Source organism: Panthera uncia, chromosome E1 (assembly GCF_023721935.1).
Source record: "Panthera uncia isolate 11264 chromosome E1, Puncia_PCG_1.0, whole genome shotgun sequence".
Taxonomy (NCBI): Eukaryota; Metazoa; Chordata; class Mammalia; order Carnivora; family Felidae; genus Panthera; species Panthera uncia.
The window spans coordinates 42,227,425-42,244,648 of NC_064814.1; the positions used below are offsets into that span (position 1 = coordinate 42,227,425).

The following is a 17,224-nucleotide window of genomic DNA, read 5'->3' on the forward strand; positions in this document are numbered from 1 at the left end:
GCCGGCCCCCCGCCCCGCGGCCCCGGGCCCCGGCTCCGGCGCCGTCCCCCCTCCCCGGCCGGGCGCCGCGGCCCTGGCATGAGGAGCGGGCGATGATCCCAGCCAACGCCTCCGTCAGGAAGGGGCCCGAGGGCAAGTACCCGCTGCACTACCTCGTGTGGCACAACCGCCACCGCGAGCTGGAGAAAGAGGTCCGCGCCGGCCAGGTAAGAGCGCCGTCGGGGCGCCGCGGGGACCCCACGGCCGGGCACGCCCGCTGGGTGTGGGGAGGGGGCGCGGCGCGGGCTGTCCCGCCTCCCCGGCGAGTTTGCAGCGCTTCTTTGTTCGCAGCGGCGGCTTTTGTGCTTGTTGACCGGGAGAGGGTGATGGGAGCGGTCCCCGGCCGCTCCCCTCCGGCTCGGACGGACGGCCCACACGTGTTCTGGACCCTCCCAGGTTGGGGTAGGGGACGCTGTGCCCCTCCTCGGCCGGGGCGGAGGGCTGCGGGGAGGGGCTGCCGGGTCGGTCTGTGCTCCATGTGGTGAGAGAGTCCGCGGAGCAGCAGAGCAGCGACACCTCCCGCGTGAGTGTGCGGAGGTGGGCAAGGCCTGCGTCGGGAGGGGGTCACAGGTCAAGGATCAGAGAATGGGCTGTGGCACTCCAAGGCATCCCAGCCCCACCCAGTGCCCTCTACCCTCCCGCTGAGCTCTTCATCTATTTGCTCAGATTGAGCAGAGCCCCCGGGTCCCACAGACCTCAGCGCCCGCTCTGGAATGGAGAGTGGGGAGAGACTCCCTGTGGGGAAGCCCTGAAGGGCCTTGTCCAGGTGCTGAAAGGAACTCTCCTGCCCTCTGGGGTTGGGGCCTGGCTTCTTGGGCGCTGAGGAAGCTAGGGGCCGCTGGCCTCAGGATTTGGGGTTCTGTACACAAAGTGGGCCCCCTGGTTGCTGCCAGTCTGTGAGAATGAGTGGGTCAGCCAGCTTTGGCTGGGCAGTAGCCTCCAAGAAGACCAGGTAAGGGATGGGGTCTCCTGGTCATTCTTCAGGACCAAGGCAGGCACAGGTCACAGGTAGCTCTGACTCTGCCCTTAGTCCCCAGGCCACTGATGGGCCCTTGGGGTGTGGACAACTCACCCTCCAGGGTGGGGAAGCATGAGCTAGTGCTGGGCCCAGCCTGCTCTGGTTTGCCTCAGGTTGAGGCCTGCAGACTTGGCCGGGATCTGAGACCCCAGGGCCATGGGAGTGGTTTGCTCAGGAGTGGTCCCCTTTGGGAATATGCCTTTGGAGGGCCACTTCCTGAGTCACAGGAAGTTCATTTTGAGGAGCTGCCTGCTTCCCAAAGGACGAGTGAGGGGGGGAGCAAGGTGAGGGTTGGGGAGTCTCTGAAGTCCACTACTGAGCCCTCAGAGTAGCAAAGCATCTGCCTCTGCAGAGCAGTCCTAGGAAATGTTGGGGTGACCTGAGCCTCCAAGCTTCTGGGCTGGTTGGGGTGTCCACTTACTTTCCATCTCTGCTTAAACAAGGGTACTCCAAGTTGCACCTCAGACCATGCCTCTGTTTTATCCATCATAAAGGACGTGGTTTGCAACCAGAGAGCCCTGGTAAAGGAAGCGAGGCCTGAGTGGTAGGTCCTGGGGGACAAAGATGAACAAACCAGGCACATCCCCCGCTCTCAAGGAGACCCCGTTCTGGTGCTGTGAGTGTGAACCAGGAAATAGAGTATGCTGTGCTGGGTGCTAAAACAGTTCAGTCTCTTCTGAGTCTTCTGTTTTCCTCCCCTGAGGGCAAAAGAAGACAAGCTTCTGACGGAGGTTAAGGCTGGAGGGATTTAAATCTGATCTGAGAGGAACTTCCTGATGGGGTGATAGATGATTGGTCCAAGGATTGTTAGGCAGAAGGCTAGTGGCTGAATCTCCAGAATGTCTCAGTTGTACTCCCTTGCCTGAGGGGTGGGTGGTTCTTTTCTTGCTGAGATTGGAGAGAGGCAAAATGCCCTGGAAGAAAAGACTCTCACCTAGGTCTCTCTGATTGATAGTACTCCAGTCAGCAGCCATCTTGCTGAAGTGAGGTCGAGGTGGGGAGCATTGGAACCCGCTGCAGGTAGGGGTACTTTGGGGCTGATGAGTGTGTTCCTCTTTCCCCTCAGGCTGCCACAGAAACTAGGCACCAGGTTCACCAGTATCTCCAGCCTCCCATCCCTCCCACTTCCCTGGTGTGTTTGTGTCTCCTTGAAATGGACACTGCCTACCCTGATCCAGGATAGCAGGAATATAGGGCAATGGTTGAAGTTAACCCTTGTTCAACCACAGAGGAGTCAGGCCAGTCCTCTCCCTTGCTCCAGGGTTGCCAAGAAGGGGAATGCCAATCCTTCTGCATGGAAGAGGCCCCTGGCTGTATCTCCACATTAGGGCTGATGCAGAGTGGTCCTTGCATCCAAATAGGCACTGCTCAGTCCTCCAGGCATCAGGGTCCCAGGGGGAGCTGAGGGTGCCCAACCCAGCCCTTTACTGCTGGGGATAATCCTGGGGGCAGCGTTCTAACATCATAACAAAACCCCATAGACCCTAAGCATTCCATCCAGCGGGGGTTCCCTGACCTCTGGTTCTCCTGGCACCAGCTGTCACAGAAAACACCCAGGCTTTGCTCAAGCACATACCAGCTGGGTTTCCCTGGTCTTCACCTGGCATAGCTGCCTGTTCTTCGCTCCAAGAAAGCCCCGCAGAGGCCCTCCCATGGGCAGCCTTGGCAATGCTGGCAGGCTGGGGAGGGGGATGGAATGGCAGGTTTCAGAGCAGGTTCATTGGCTTTGCTTAGGGCCCCCACCCCCATAGCTCTGTTGGGGGCTGGAATCAGGGAGTGGTGGGGAGACTGGAGGTGCTCATCAGGTGTTTTGGTGACGGGAAGGATCTATGACCACCCCTAGTTGGCACCCAGCAGTATGATGGTTGCTGGGTGCCCTTTGTCCTGCTATGCACACACCCTGCCAGGTTGGGAGGGGGCATGGGGCTGTAGGCCAGTGGATGTGCTAGTTTCCCCTTGGCTAACAATGCCCTGAGGTTGGCACAGCCAGCTGAGCACAGCCCGGGTTCCTGAGTCAGAAGTCCCTGGTGTTCCCTGCGGGGCAGGAGGTGGAGGTTCGGCTGTGTGGCTCCCTGTGGGAGGGCCAAGGGGGGCAGGGTTCTTTCCTGGCAACAGAGACTCTGGAGGGGGCCAGACTGTTCCCAAGGAAACATTTCTTTCTTCCTGGGGCTGCCTCCATCATGGTCTTCCTTCCTGCTTTCCTCAGTTCATCCTTCTAACCTAGAGGCAGGCAAGATGGGACTCTGGGGACCCTAGATGCTCAGACAGAGGTTACCCCACCCAAGGTACCTGGTGTGTCCCAGAACACCTGTGATCCCCTGTCCCCTAACATAGGCAGACCTAGGTGTGGGCCATCACTACATCTGGTGAGTGGGGAAGCTCAGGAGAGGGACCCACAAACCCCAGAAACCCCAAATCAATGTGTCTGGGAAGCAGATGGGGAGGGGCTGCGTGGGGTAGGGTGGGAGGAGAGTGAGCAGGTGCCACCCTCTCCTATCCAACTCAGCTTGAGGAAGCATCCGGCCTCCCTGCCCCTTGAGTGAGCTCAGGCCTACCTGGTGGAGGCTGCGGGGCTCGGAAGTAGTGACCACACCAGACACCGGTTGTCCTCTTTCTGGCTGGGGGAGGCGAGGGAGCAGGGAAAGGAGATCAAAGCTGAGCATGCATGGCTCTATGCGCTGGGCCCTTCACCTTTCTTTTCCGGCTCTATACGTTTGGTGTGCCCTTGTAAGGTTTCATCTAACAAAAGGATTCTGCTAATGCTAAATAAGTTTGAAAAATAACCTGCTAGTGCCTGTGGGTTCAAGGGGTATGCATGTGCCAATAAGCTGGCAGCAAACTTAGGTGTGACCCCTACAGATCCAGAAGGCAACTGAGCTTGCAGATGCTGGTACACTTATGGGAGCACATGGACCCTCAGTGTGGGGGCAAAAGGAGTGGATTCTTGTGGATTCCTATGGTACCTGTTCACGTGTGCGTGTGTGTAGGTGTGTGCCTGAGTGGAAGCAGGGAGTCTCTCTGCCCAGGGAGCCTCAGCCCCTGAGCTCAAAAGACCCCTGCTTTTGACTCCAGCTGAGGCCTGCTGGGGTGCAGAGTTTCATTCTCTTTGTGGTGAGGTCTGGGTGTTAGGTTTCAGAGGAAACCTTTTCATTCTAGCAATTAAATAGCTGCAGGCCTTTGCTTTGGAAATTAATGAATTCTTCCACCTGGTCATGGGGCAAGGTGCCACTTTCACTGCAGGCCATGCTTTGAGCAGGTGTGGGGAGCTTCTTTGAGGGGTTGGCTGGGTGTATGTGGGGGGGGAGGGGGGGCTGTGTTAGCCCTGGAAAACAACAGGGCCCTGGGGACCCTGGGGAGAGCTCCCCAGGAGTGGAGGTGGGGAGGGGCAGCCAGGCCCAGCTAGCAGCACCAGCCTCTCTCTGGGTCCTGGAGGTGAGGCACCTGAGGGGGAGGGTGGCAGGCAGCATCTGGAGCTCTGGGGCTGGGCGGGGTGCCCTGTCAGCTCCCTGGGGCCTTGTTAGCAGTGCAGCAGTAGTAGCATCTGGGACAGGGCTGGTGGGACGCATAGACACATAGACTTTCAGCTGCTGCCCCATGGGAAGGCTCCTCCTGACTTCCCTGGGCTCAGGGTCTGTGGATCCTGCACTCCCACCCCCAGACTCAGGGCCCCACTTAGGCTGGACACAGAGGGGCTCAGCCCATCCCATAATAGATGAAGAGTAAAGAACGCAGTCCTTGTTGTAGGGGAGCCAATGTAGAGGAGCGTAAGATGGGGTGGGGAGAGGGGTGCTTGGATCTCTAAGCCACAGCTCAGAACGCCACGTGGGCTAGGTACATTTTTTTTTTTTGAGGCTCCTAATATATTTAAAAATGAAGAAATGGGGGCGCCTGGCTGGCTCAGTCATTAGAGCATGTGACTCTTCATCTCAGGGTCATGAGTTCTAGCCCCATGTTGGGCATGGGGCCTACTTAAAAAATTAAAAATAAAGAATGAATAAATGCCAACACAGGGTTATTAAAATCATATAAATTACTTAAATTATTCAAAATGTCTTGTTTCTGACAAAGGAGTTAATTCTCATGTTTTAAAAAATATTTAGCTGTTGCTAGAAGAATTATAATGAAAAGCTGTAGTCCTCACTTACCGCCCTCATTCCCTGGAGGCGACCAGTTTGGACTTTAGGCTGTTCTGTTATTTACCTCCAAGATTACAAACAATATACATCTACAACTACCTCTTGGCTTATCAGTTTTACATTGTATTGCTTTCCCCTCCCCAGGTCCCTTAAATATAGTCATTTATGCATCTGTTGAACAAATATTTATTAAGCACCAGTTACGTGCCAGGCACTGTCTAGAGACTGGGAATATAGCATTGAACAAAACACAAGGACCCTCCCTTTGTGGGGCTTACAGTCTAGATGAGGGAGACAACGAACAAATGAACAAGTAATTTAATGTTGGAAGAGAACTAAAGCAGGATCGGGGCAACAGATAGACAAATAGCAAGTGTCATTTAAGATGGATGGTAAGGGCAGGCCTTTTTAAGGAGGTGACATTTGAGCAGCCACCTGAATGAAGTGAGGGAGAAAGTGCTGTGGCTATCTAGGGTATCCAGCAGAGTGGAACTGGGAGGAGAGGTGGGAGAGCACATGAGTTCAAGGAGACATCCAGGGCTGCTGGATTCTATTCTAAACAGGATGGGAGGCCTTGGGGAAGTTTTGAGCTAAAGGATGTCAGGACCTGAGGGACATTTCACAGGATGATGGAGGCTACGATGGGTCATGTGGAGACTAGACCTAAGAAGCCAAGAGAGGAGTGAAGAAACCAGTGAGGGGCCCACAAGGCCACCAGGTGAGATAGGATGGCTGCCACCAGAATGGTAGCCTGAAGGTGATGAAAACAAAGAACAGTCTGGATCTGTTTTGAAGGTAGAGCCCATAAGGTCAGGCCTCGCTGATGGATTTGATATAGAAGGTGAGAGAAAAGGAAGAGATAAAGACAGTTACAAAGTGGTTTTTTTGTTTTGTTTTGTTTTGTTTCTTTTTACCAGGGCACCTGGCTGGCTTAGAGCATGACTCTTGATCTTCGGGTCATGAGTTTGAGCCCCACATTGGGGGTAGAGATTACCTAAAATAAATAAATAATTTAAAATAAAGTTTTATTTTATTTTTTTACCAAAAGGGGGAGAGAATTGAGGTAATGTTTCCTATGAGGGGAGAATTGGGGCAGGTGTAGCTGTCCAGGAATGGCTGGGAAGAAGGCAAAGGGAAAGACAAAAAGTCATGGGAAGTCAAGGTGTCTCTTCTTGTTTCATGAATTCAGTTATCTTTTCATATATTTCTGAGGATATAAATTACTGTTCCCCTCTCCCCAAAAGTGTTCTTGTATTTCCTGCATTGACAGTGTATCCTCTAGGTTTTTAGCATCTATCTGCATGGTTTGGTCTCTTTCATATTGGCAGCTTTCCTCAAATGTCCAGGCACCCTTGGCTGTCGGGGCATATTTAAGAATGTGGGTGTGGAGCTCATTGATGCATGGGTGGTATTACTGTCAAACGATGGGTGCAAGCTGGCCTGCTTATTGGAGGGTCCCCAGAGGTCCGTACCCAGAGGTTTTCGGTGCCTCTAGTTTCTCCAAGAAGAATTCTCCAGTCTCCTGCTGGGGTGGGATGGGGCAGTTGCGTGTACTGTCAGGCTGTTAGTGGTTCAGGACCTGAGGCAGGAAGGGACTGGGCTTTCACCGTTCACTAGTTTTCAGCCCCATGACCTCATCTTCAGACCAGTGTCCCCAAGTCCAGTGGGTCTCAGGCTCAGTTTATACAGAGAATAAATTTCTGGCATCCTATGGAGGGGAAGGGGGACATCTCCCAGCTTTATAAGATTGGGGAGGGGGCCAAGGGTTCTGAATTTTAACCAGCCTCCCCCACCCCCCTGGATTTAGCTCTGAGCCTCACTCATACCTCTGCCATTCCCACTGCCTTCATGTTCTGGACATTTCAAGGGTGGTCTGGCTTGACACTCACTGGGGTTCCCCTATGAGTGTTTGGGTTCTAGTACCCTCTGCTCCACTGAGTCCGTTGTAATGCCCCAGCCACTTTCTATGTTCTAAAGATGTGTTAACATTTCTCATCTGCTAGCATCTCTTCTCTTTACTCTTGTGGGTTTTAAATATTTTATTGACATTCTTACACTTACTCACAAATTTTCCTTTTGAGGCACTCTTCATTCCTTTGTACAGATCTAAGTTTCCATCGGTTAACATTTTCCTTCCACCTAAATAACTTCCTTTAACATTTCTTGCATATCTTCTGGTGATAAATTCTCTTAGCTTTTTTTGTTTGTCCACAAAAGTCTTCATTTCCCCTCCATTTTTGAAGGATATTTTTTCACAGGACAGAGAATTCTAGGTCGACATTTTTCCCCCCAGCACTTTAAACATTTCATTCGATTGTTTTCTAACTTGCATGGTTTCTGTTGAGAAGTATGCAGTATTTCCTGTATTTGTTCTTCTAGACATAGTGTGTCTCATTTCTCAAAATGATTTTATTATTGTTTTTTTAAGATTTATTTATTTTTGAGAGAGAGAGTGAGAGAGCACGTGCACGCAAGTAGGGGAGGGGTGGAGAGACGGGACAGGATCCAAGGTGGGCTCCATGCTGACAGCAGCAAGACCCATGTGGGGCTCGAACCCACGAATAGTGAGATCATGACCTGAACTGCAGTCTCACCGCTCAACCAACTGAGCCACCCAAGCGCCCCTCAAAATGATTTTAAGATTTTCTTTTTATCACTAAGCTTTCAGCAGTTGATTATGATGGGCCTGGGTGTAGTTTTCTTGGTGTTTGTCTTGGTTGGGATTCATTGAGTTTCTTGGTTCTGTGGGTTTATCATTGTGTTAGCTTGTGCAGAAAATTACCACAGATTGGGTAATTTTATTCTTTCATTCTTTTGGAGTTTGGAAGTCCAAAGTCAAGGAGTCAGCAGGGCTCCACTCCTTCCAAATGCTTAAGGGGAGAATCCTTCCTTGCCTCTTCCAGCTTCTGGTATCTCCAGGCATTTTTTGGCTTGTGGCTGCATAACTCCGGTCTCTGCCTCCTCTTTACATGGAACTTCTCCTCTCTCCATGGATCTCTCCTTTGTAGGTCTTATAAAGGCAGGTCATTGGATTTAGTTAGGGCCCACCTGCAAAATCCAGGCTGATCTCATCTTGAGATCCTTACCTTAATTTCACCCACAAATACCCATCACTCACAGGTTCTGGGGGTTAGAGTATAAACATATATTTTGGGGGGACACCACCATTCAACCCCCTATAGTAGCTTTTTTAAAACAACAAATTTGGAAAAATGTTGGTTGTTGTCTCTTTAAATGTCTTATTTCTCCCACTTTCTTAGCCTAGCCTCTGGGACTCCAATTACATATATGTTAAAATGCCTTATAGTGTCTCACATATTGTTGAGGCTCTTTGAATGTTTTTCAGTACTTTTTCCCTCTTCTGTGCTCCATTTCTGTTCTCTGTGCTATAGTTCTATTGTTATGTCTTCAAACTCACTGGTTTTTTTTTATTCTTTAGTGTCTAATCTTTAAAAAATTTTTCTTTAGATGTTTATTTATTTTTGAGAGAGAGAGAGAGATAGAGTGTGAGTGAGGGAGGGGCAGAGAGAGAGGGAGACACAGAATCCGAAGCAGGCTCCAGGATCTGAGCTGTCAGCACAGAGCTCGATGTGGGGCTCAAACTCATGAACCATGAGAGCATGACCTGAGCCAAAGTCAGACATTTAACCGACTGAGCCACCCAGGTGCCCCTATAGTGTCTAACCTATTTTTTTTTTTAACGTTTTACTTATTTTTGAGAGACAGAGAGAGAGAGTGTGAGTAGGGGAGGGGCAGAGAGAGAGGGAGACACAGAATCTGAAGCAGGCTCCGGGCTCCGAGCTGTCAGCACAGAGCCCAACATGGGGCTCAAACCCATGAATGGCAAGATCGTGACCTGAGCCGACGTCTGATGCTCAACTGACTGAGCCACCCAGGTGCCCTGTCTAATCTATTCTTAATTCCATCCTATGAATTTTTCATTTCAGATATTGTACATATCTCTCATTTCTTTCCCCATGAACATTGTGTTCATGTTTTTCTTTCAACTCTTGAGCACATTAAACTATTCATCATCTTTATCATTTCTGACTATGTTTCTGTTAAATGATTTTTCTCCTGATTATGGGTCATATTTTCCTATTTCTTTGCATGTCTGATAATTTTTTTCTAGTAATTTGTAACTGGATGTTAGATACTGCAAACATCGTAATGTTAAGCATCTGGATTTTATTGTCTTCCTTTAAAGAGTGTAAGGCTTCGTTCTAACAGACTGAGTTAAGTTACTTGTAAATCAGTTTGATCCTTTTGAGGTTATTTTTAATCGTTATTAGATTGGGTTTAGGTGAGCCTTTTCTCTAGAGATAGTTTAATCCTACTACAAAGGCATCACCATTCTTGGGTCTCTGTTGAATACCTTGTGCAAACAACAAAGACCTTCTATTCTAGCAGGTTGGAGTTTGAATGTCTCCCTGCCCTGAGACATGAGTGCTGGAAATTTACCAGCTTATTGCTCCTCTTCTGTCTAGTATTGCCGAGTTTCACTCTACATAGGTGAGGTTTGGTATTCTGCAAAGACTCAGAGGAACCCCATGCAGATTTCTGGAGTTCCTTGTTTGCATATCTCACTCCTTCCTGGAACTTGGTCCTGCAACTTCTTGCTACCTCAGCCTCCCTGAACTCCTCTGTCTCCTCAACTCCTCAGCAAGTCTACCATGCTCTGCTAGGGATTCCCCGCCTCCTGCATTGCTGTCTGGAATGATACTCCCAGGTAGAAATCTAGGCAATCATAGGGCCTACCTTATTTGTTTCTCTTATTTCAGGGATCATAGTCCTGGACTACTTGTTGCCTAATGTCTGAAAACAATTATTTCATGTATTTTGAAGTATTTTTATCTGTTATAATGGGAGGGTGGTTTCAGGTATCTCACTATAGTTGGAATAGAAGCCATTTACTGGCATTTTAATCAAGTTTGGGGAAGGAGGAGTTACATGCATGTGGTCAGTTCACTGTATTTAGCTAGAGGTCTTAGACTCCTGAAATATATTTAAATATTTATGTTTTTATCACACAACAAAAATCTCATGCAATATAATTATGCTATCCACAAAACAATAATAGGATTTGTAAAAAAAAAAAAAAAAAAGTGTTAATACATAGTGTCCCACATATAAAGGACATGGGTTTGAAGTTGTACCATATTCTTTCATTCCTATCAATATATTACAGCAATTGTTTGTTAAACCTCACTCAGTGATAATGTCGATGATCTAAATTGATAGCCCTTCCTGAAAGTGTGGTCTTGGACCTGTAGGATAAATCTAGTCTCAAGTGCTCTCCTTGGCCAACAGCCTGTCTCGACCACCCTTCAGCTCTGGGATTATTCTTCAAAGTTAGCCCACTGGGCCTTGGAAGAGTGAACCCAGTCAGGGGACCGAGGTGGACAGGAAAGGAGGAAGTTCCTTCCTTTCTCAGGGCTACTTCCTGCCCTGTCCTACAAGCCTCTTTTCACCCACCTGACCCCAGCTCATTGTGTCTGTCTTTTCCATTGCCTTGTAAGGTGAGCAAGGCAGGGCAGCCAGGTGGTTGCTGCTTCCCTAAAGGCTGTTGGGTTCAGATGGGCTGCCTCAGAAGTGACCAGGGATACGTCTTCACCTCCTTCTCCAGGTGGACATCGAGCAGCTGGATCCCCGTGGGCGGACCCCCCTGCACCTGGCCACCACACTGGGACACCTCGAGTGTGCCCGTGTGCTCCTGGCACACGGTGCAGATGTGGGCAGGGAGAATCGCAGCGGCTGGACAGGTGGGCACCCCTGCTCACCCCAGCCCCACAGCCAGCGTCTCCCAGCTTCATATCCTCACCCTTGGTTTGCTGACGGGGGCCACAGGCAGGGTCCTGACCTGTGACTTTGCCTCCTCCCCCCACCCCCAGTGCTTCAGGAGGCTGTGAGTACCCGGGACCTGGAGCTGGTGCAGTTGGTGCTGAGGTACCGGGACTACCAGCGGGTGGTGAAGCGGTTGGCGGGCATCCCCGTGCTCCTGGAAAAGCTGCGCAAGGTGAGGGCCAGCCTCTCAGCCTCCCCACAATGCATTTGAACCCTGTCTCTAGCACAGGCTTAGCTACTCTCTTTTTCATCCTCCAGGCCCAGGACTTCTATGTGGAGATGAAATGGGAGTTCACTAGCTGGGGTAAGGGGGCCGATGGGGGCCTCTCTGGGCATTCTCCCACCTCAGGGCTTTTGCACCTGCTGCTCCCCTGCCTGGAGCTCTATTGCCACAGCTCTTCCTGTGGCTCCTTCTCATCTTTTAGTTCCCACCTCAGTGCCAACTCCTTGGCTAGGCTTTTCCACATTGCCTCAGACACTGTCTTGATTCCATTATTATTATTTCCTTCACTTTGTAATGATTTGCTCATTTGTTTGTTACTTGTCACTCCTTGCCAGAAAGTAAGCTCCAAGAGGGCATGTTCAGTGTTCTATCCTCATTGACTAGAACAGTGCCTGGTACACAGTAGGTATTCAATAAATATTTGTTGGGAGATTGAAAGGTTGAGTGAATGAATTAACAAATGGTGGCTATTAGGGACTTGATAGCGGCTGAGACGTGCCCATCTTCAACTTCGGGTTGCTTACATCTGAGTGACGGGTCTCCATTCACCTGGGGGGAGTTTGGAAAGGGGCTGCTCTCCCACTATCTCTGTTATCCTTGCCCAGCCACAACACTGACCCTGACCCCTATGCCCTGAGGTGGCCCAGGCTGGGTGGACCAGGCAAATTGAAGCCACTCTGACCTTCCCTTCCACCTAGTGCCCTTGGTGTCCAAGATCTGCCCTAGTGACACCTACAAAGTGTGGAAGAGTGGGCAAAACCTGCGGGTAGATACCACGCTCTTGGGCTTTGACCACATGACGTGGCAGCGAGGGAACCGCAGCTTCGTCTTCAGGGGCCAAGGTCAGGCAGGGCAGGAGGTGGGGCAAGGTGGGAAGGCCGGGGACAGCTCCACGCCACCCCTGACCCCCCTGTGCTATTCTGTGGCTGGCAGACACAAGCGCCGTGGTCATGGAGATTGACCACGACCGCCGGGTGGTGTACACAGAGACTCTGGCACTGGCTGGGCAGGACCGTGAGCTGCTGCTGGCTGCTGCCCAGCCCACTGAGGAGCAGGTGCTGAGCCGGCTTACCGCGCCTGTTGTCACCACACAGCTTGACACCAAGAACATCTCCTTTGAGAGGTGAGTGGGCGCAGCCCTCGTAGCCTAGAGCCAGGCTGCTGGATGCCCCCTCACCTGGACCACTCTGCTTCCCCAGGAACAAGACTGGCATCCTGGGCTGGCGCAGTGAGAAGACAGAGATGGTGAATGGGTATGAAGCCAAGGTGAGGCCACCGCTCCCTGGTACCAGAACCTGCCAAACTCTTGCCTGTAGAGCCCTGGGCAGGGGTTTCCTGACCACTCTTTTTCAGCCTTGGAGGTGCAGAGGCAATGCAGCAAGGAGGGAAGGGCACTAGACTAAGAGGCAACTGATGAGAATGGCCTGAGTTCAAGTGCTTATTACTATACTCATGTTTGAGACTGTGTTCTGATGTTTTGTATGTATGTGTGAATACATATGTACACACACACACATATTTAATCCCAACAACCTTTTTGGGTAGGTGCTATTATTATTCCCATTTTACAGGTGTTTGTTGAGCCTTTCCAACAGGAACCTTCTGTGGGGTGGGGTATTGGCCCATTCTGTGATGAGGAAGGAGGCTTGGAGCGGTTCCATGACCTGTCCAGGGTCACACAGCTACAGGTGACAAAGCCAAGGTTTAGACCTTGGCTGCCTAACTCCAAAGCCCGACCTTTACTCCTAAGAATACCTTGTTGGTCACGCTGGGACCCCTACATCACCCTTGTGGGGCCACATGGTGCCGCTGGTAAAGGAAGGAACTAACAAATGCTGCCAGGCTCTGCATTGTGTCCTGGAAGCGTTCCCTGGCCCTGCAGACTGCGTTAAGGCCTTTGCTTTTTGTTCCCACAGCCCTCTGCAACCTTCACCAGAGTGAATCACACTATATTATAACTGCCCATTTCCTTATCTCTTCAAATAGTGTGTGAGCCTCAAAAGGGTGGGGATTGTCTCTAGTAGTGCTTGTTCACCACTGAGTGGTACACGTTCATCACTATCCCTGATGCCTGCCTCAGTGCCTGGCACATAAAGTCTCCTCACAGAATGTTTGTTCAATGAATAAGAGAATGGATGAATGACTTCAGATATTTACTTGCCCAAAGGCTGGGAGATGGAGCAAACAACTCCCCCATCCCCCAATGGACCCTTCCTTGCAGGAAGTGTTCATAAGGCCCTTGGGGGCTGGGGATAGGGTACTGGAATTGTCTTTGAGCCCTTTCCTCATCTGTCGCCAGGTATATGGGGCATCCAATGTGGAGCTCATCACCCGGACACGGACAGAGCATCTTTCAGAACAGCACAAGGGCAAGGTCAAAGGTAATAAGCAGTGGTGGAGTGGCCGGGGAGGGGTGGTGTAAGGAAGCAGCTCCCACTTGAGTACCTCCATCAGTATTCCCTGTGACATCCCAGCAAAAACCAGGATAGTTTATTCACGTAAATAGGTTTCAGTTCAAGTGCCAAGTGCTAATAATTGGGAGTGACTGTCTGGAGTGCAGCTAGGAAGATTCTAAGGCAACATCTGGGCTCAGTGGGAAGGAATTCTACAACTGGTAACTGACGTCTGCCTTGGATTTGGGAGTGGAAATGTCATGTATGCTACTTATTGGCCATTCCAGTCTAGTGGAACATACCCTAAGCAGAAAGTCAGGGGGTCTGTCACTGATGCTTTGTGCCTCTTGATACTACACCTGACTCTCTGGGCACTGGTTAGGCTGCCTAAGGTAGAAAGATAATTCCTACCTCACAGGGGAACAAAATGAGGTAATTAAGATGGAAGTGCTTGAAGGAAAACACACACATACACATACATCCCCTAAAACTGCTCACCAAAAGCAGGTATTTTTCGTCCAGTGTCACCAACCTGGACACTTTTGGAAGTTTCTCCTAAGCCCCAGGCCTACTTTTATTCCCACTGTGCCTGTAGTGTTCCTCGCCCCTGGCCTTTGGAGTCCTCAGTCACCTTCAGATGAAGGTGCCTGAGAGTTTGGTGTGGGTGAGCAATCCTCCCTACCTGCCAGGAACCAGCCTCCTCCTTAGATCGGGGGTGCGTCACTTCTGAGGGTTGCAGTGCCCTCTGAGATGCTACGTTTCTTGTAGGCTGTAAGACACCTCTGCAGTCCTTCCTGGGAATTGCTGAACAGCATGGGGGCCCCCAAAATGGGGTGAGTATGTGCCAGGGGTGCCCTTGTGTGGAAGGGTGTGGATGTGGCTCAGGAGACCTGGGAGGCGTCCTGCCTAGCATGGCCTGCGTGGAACTACTTTCCACAATGCCCGAGGCCGTGTCAGCTCCACAGTGGCAGGGGGGATAGCTCTGGGGCCCATGATACCAAATGGCTGGCCTGGCATCAGAGACTGACAGGCTCATGGGCACTTCCTCATGTGGTACAGACCCTGATCACTCAGACTCTGAGCCAAGCCAACCCCACTGCCATCACTGCAGAAGAATACTTCAACCCCAACTTTGAGCTTGGCAACCGGGACATGGGCCGCCCCATGGAACTGACCACCAAGACACAGAAGTGAGGCCCCCTGCCGGTGCTGGGGAGGGGTGGGTAGGCCAGGGCTGGACGGGGTCTCCAGAATGTATTGGGTGGGAGGCCGTGGCTTCTACTATGTCCCTCACCCCTTGGGATCTGGGGGGGGCAGGTTCAAGGCCAAGCTGTGGCTGTGTGAGGAGCATCCCCTGTCCCTGTGTGAGCAGGTGGCCCCCATCATTGACCTCATGGCTGTCAGCAATGCGCTTTTCGCCAAGCTCCGGGATTTCATTACCCTGCGCCTGCCCCCTGGTTTTCCTGTCAAGATTGGTGAGACCCCACCCCCATTTCTCTTCAGCCGCTGTTGGCTGGGGGGGGGGGGGTGGGGGTGGGTAGGGCTTAGATGAGGTAAAGATTGGGGATGCCTAAGGTGTGAGAAGGTGGGTGGTGGCACCTGACAGTTTCTTCATCCTCAGAAATCCCAATCTTCCACATCCTCAACGCTCGCATTACCTTCGGGAACCTCAATGGCTGTGACGAGCCAGTGCCATCGGTGCGAGGCAGCCCCAGCAGTGAGACCCCTTCCCCAGGCAGCGACTCCTCCAGCGTCAGCAGCTCCAGTTCCACGAGTGAGACCCCACCCTCTGCGCGCTGCCCTTACGTCCCTCCCCGCCCCGCCCTTGCCCGAGCCCTTTCCAGGTGGGCGGAGGGTGGGGCCGCCCGCGCTCTGACGCCCAGCCTGGCGCCCTCAGCCTCCTGCCGCGGCTGCGAGATCTCCCCCGCGTTGTTCGAAGCCCCGCGCGGCTACAGCGTGCTGGGCGGCCAGAGGGAGGCGGCCACACGCGATGATGACGATGACCTGCTTCAGTTTGCCATCCAGCAGAGCCTGCTTGAGGCGGGTAGTGAGTATGATCAGGTGCGTCCCTGCCACCCCGCCGCCCCTGCCCGGCTGCAGCGCCACCCTGGCTGACTGGCTCACGTCCCTCCCTCCAGGTCACTATCTGGGAGGCGCTAACCAACAGCAAGCCTGGCACTCACCCCATGTCCTACGACGCTCGCCGACAGGACAGGTCAGTTCCCGCCAGTCCTGACTTGTCCTCCCTACCCCGAAATAACACATGCACATGTACCATGGTGCCCTGTCCCAGCGGGTGAGGATACTGCTGGCTGGGCAGCTCTTCTTGGCCCCAGGAAACCATGGTACCCTCTGTTGGGCCCCTGCTGGTTTCCAGAAGGCTTCCACCCCCACCGTTTCCTCACTCTGAGCAGTACTCCAAAAGCAGCCAGGGAGCAGGGGACAGGCCTCAAAGGCCTTCAGACCCTTACCAGGCAGGATGTCGGGGCTAGGGTTCTAGAAGATGCATGCCCACATGTGCTGGTCCACCGTCAACTGGGAGGATGGGCTTTGTAGGGGCTGAGATTTGTCACATCTGGGTGGGAGCCAGGGAGGTGATGCGGGATTCATCGCTTCCACCGGCGGGTGACGAGCCCTACTCTGTCTTCGGGCCTCCACACTGTCTCCTGGCCCCGCTTACGGGCAGGTGCGCCCGGAACCCTCGACGTATCTTACCCGCCCCCAGGAGCGCCCCGCCCACGCCGCAGCGCCAGCCTGCGCCCCCCGCGGCCCTGGCGTCGGTGCCCAGCCCTCGGCCCAGCCCGCGCCCCGGCCCAGGTGGCCATGTGTTCCGGAGCTACGACGAGCAGCTGCGGCTGGCCATGGAGCTGTCGGCGCAGGAGCAGGAGGAGCGGCGGCGGCGCGCGCGCCTGGAGGAGGAGGAGCTGGAGCGCATCCTGCGGCTCTCACTGACGGAGCAGTAGCGCCCACTGCCGGGCCCTTCGGCCACGCCCCGCGTGACCCGCCTCGCAGCGAGACTCGATCGCGCCCGCGCGCCCGCCGGGCTGCGGCCGGAGACTGACTGGAGCCGCAGCCTCGGGGGCATAGAGGCGCATCCGGCACCATGCGGGGAGGGGGTTCGGGGGACCGCGCGTTACCTGTCCCGGCCAGGGCCCTGTAGGCAGCTCGCACGGCCCGGTCCCCCTGCTTTGCTATCTCCTGACGCCCACCACTCTATCCTGGGCTCAGACTTGTCCAAGGGGGCCAGGCCGTCCTAAGGGGGAGCCGGGTCCTTAAAGGAGCATTGTCCCCATCCCTTGCTCCTTCTGGTCGGTCCTCCTTTTCTGCTCACAGAACCCACTGTAGGACACTGTCCGTGAAGCCTTTGCATCTCCGCTCTTCACCCCTGGGGGGCAGCTGAGCTCCCCACGTGCTGTGTTGCTGCTTTGTCCCAGACACAAACCAGCACGTCAAGGGCCCAGCTCCTCCTTCACCCCGGCATTTCAGCGTCAAGTGCACTTAGCGGGGTGCCCGGCTTCCCCAGCCCCCCACACCCCTCCCGGGTCTCAGGGTGGTCCCAGTTTCTCCTTGG

General features: G+C 53.0%; 1 protein-coding gene across 1 annotated transcript; it reads left to right on the forward strand.

The window, feature by feature from the left end:
* Positions 1-14: 14 nt before the first annotated feature.
* On the forward strand, positions 15-16,623 carry ANKRD13B (ankyrin repeat domain 13B). The gene is made up of 15 exons (XM_049637962.1): positions 15-206; positions 10,820-10,955; positions 11,085-11,209; positions 11,296-11,341; positions 11,959-12,102; positions 12,194-12,383; positions 12,460-12,526; positions 13,560-13,641; positions 14,422-14,486; positions 14,713-14,843; positions 14,971-15,128; positions 15,275-15,427; positions 15,551-15,714; positions 15,792-15,868; positions 16,379-16,623. Exons 1-15 carry the CDS (start codon positions 93-95, stop codon positions 16,614-16,616), a joined length of 1,890 nt encoding a protein of 629 aa, XP_049493919.1. The 5' UTR covers positions 15-92; the 3' UTR covers positions 16,617-16,623.
* The last annotated feature ends 601 nt before the right edge of the window (positions 16,624-17,224 follow it).

Coding starts and splice junctions, on each gene's coding strand:
- ANKRD13B (XM_049637962.1), top strand. CDS start 93: ATGATCCCAGCCAACGCCTCCGTCAGGAAGGGGCCCGAGGGCAAGTAC. Junction 12,527..13,559: donor TGAATGGGTATGAAGCCAAG/GTGAGGCCACCG, acceptor ATCTGTCGCCAG/GTATATGGGGCATCCAATGT. Junction 13,642..14,421: donor GCACAAGGGCAAGGTCAAAG/GTAATAAGCAGT, acceptor CGTTTCTTGTAG/GCTGTAAGACACCTCTGCAG.